Raw genomic sequence first — 1591 nt, forward strand, 5'->3', positions numbered from 1 at the left:
CCGAGAAAATGATTAAACCACTCTTTTTCCAATTTCAAAAATACAACAAAGAAAAACATAAAATTATTATTACCTAAGATTGAAAAATTAGAAATTTACTACAAAATAGAAAACCACACACATTTATAGAATTTTGTTTTCTCATTTCCATTCTCGTCGTTCGATATGAATAGCATCTTCATTACAAATTCTTAAAAGAAGTGATGGTTCTATAATTACATCCTGCATTCTAAGTTTTGTAGTTAGTTTGAAGCGCCGAAGAATATGTGATAAAGCTATTTTCATGGAAGCCCACCCATAGCGTTCGCCAATGCCTGTTGAATGAAGAGTATCATTTGTAATTAAATGAAAATCTTGAAATAATATACTTTTACGTACAGTTCCGTGGTCCCGCTGAGAATGGAATCGATAAATAAGGATGAAAATTGGCACTATTTTCGGGTAAAAATCTCTCAGGATAAAATTCATTGACATTTTCACCGTAGTATTTTGGATTTTTGTTCATTCGTAGTACATTCAAAAAAATTTGTGAACCTTTCGGTATGACGCCTTCATTTATAGGAAAATCCGCCATAGCTTCACGTCCCAAGAATGGTACAATAGGAAAGTGTCTTAATGCTTCCTTTATAACGAGTTCTAAAAAAGTCATTCGTTTCAGATGGTCATTTGTCACTGGTTCATTAATGCTTTCAAATATTTCTCGCATCTCGTCCACTACGCGCTCTTGATATTCTTGATGTATGGCCAACATGATTATTGTTCCGTACAAAGCTGTTGCTGTAGTATCGATGCTTGCCACCAACAACGTATCTAACTCTTGACACACTTCTTCTTCGGTCCATTTTTGCTCCAATTCCAATTGTAGAGATTTCTGTAAAAAGTTTTGTCTATTTTCATTTTTTGCCGCAGCCAATTCATTTTCTTCGTGGTCCAATTTTTCCGATAAATCTATTCGCTTTAGTTCCAATGTAGCTCGAGTGAATTGATAAAATTTACGAAATAGTTCAGTTTCCCATGTGTAATTCTGCGTAAATTTGTAGATGGGGGTCCACCAAAGCCAACATTTTTGAATACGATTCTGGATACATCTCAAAGCTAGGGTAATTATGTTGTGAATCTCATCACCTCTGCTATTTTGCATCGACCAATTGAAGCCAAACGCTGTGCATACAACTGAATCCAGTGATGCGTTGAATAAAAATCGGTAAATATCGATATCGTTATTTAATTTTCGCTCCATTAAATTGCACATTTTTTCAACTTTTTCGTTGAAAATTGGCAAAAAACTGTTAACCATTTTTTGACCAAGAGTTGGATTCAATGCACGACGATGATTTTTCCAAATACGTGGATGCGACAATGTTAAACCGTTGGGACTATTCGCAAAGTCATATGGAAATGCTTTTTTTAAACAAATGTTTGATGTTAAAATCGCCTGAAAATCTTCGGGGCGATCAACATGAAAACACAAAACTGGACCACACCAAGCATAAGATAATTCACTTGTTTTAAACGACTCGAAAATTTGTTCATTATTTTTTCCAATGATTTTCAATGCATAACCAATCACTGTTTGATATTATCCGAAAAA

At 34.3% G+C, this 1591-nt stretch overlaps 1 protein-coding gene across 1 annotated transcript; it reads right to left on the bottom strand.

Annotated features, from left to right (window-relative positions):
- Positions 1-6: 6 nt before the first annotated feature.
- On the bottom strand, positions 7-1566 carry LOC116347675 (probable cytochrome P450 4ac1). Its single transcript, XM_031778369.1, has 2 exons — positions 379-1566; positions 7-314 (listed from the first exon to the last, which is right to left on the bottom strand). Exons 1-2 carry the CDS (start codon positions 1295-1297, stop codon positions 142-144), a joined length of 1092 nt encoding a protein of 363 aa, XP_031634229.1. The 5' UTR covers positions 1298-1566; the 3' UTR covers positions 7-141.
- Between the last annotated feature and the right edge of the window lie 25 nt (positions 1567-1591).

Source organism: Contarinia nasturtii, unplaced genomic scaffold (genome assembly GCF_009176525.2).
Source record: "Contarinia nasturtii isolate CC-2019 unplaced genomic scaffold, AAFC_CNas_1.1 Cnas_scaffold_2030, whole genome shotgun sequence".
Lineage (NCBI taxonomy): Eukaryota > Metazoa > Arthropoda > Insecta > Diptera > Cecidomyiidae > Contarinia > Contarinia nasturtii.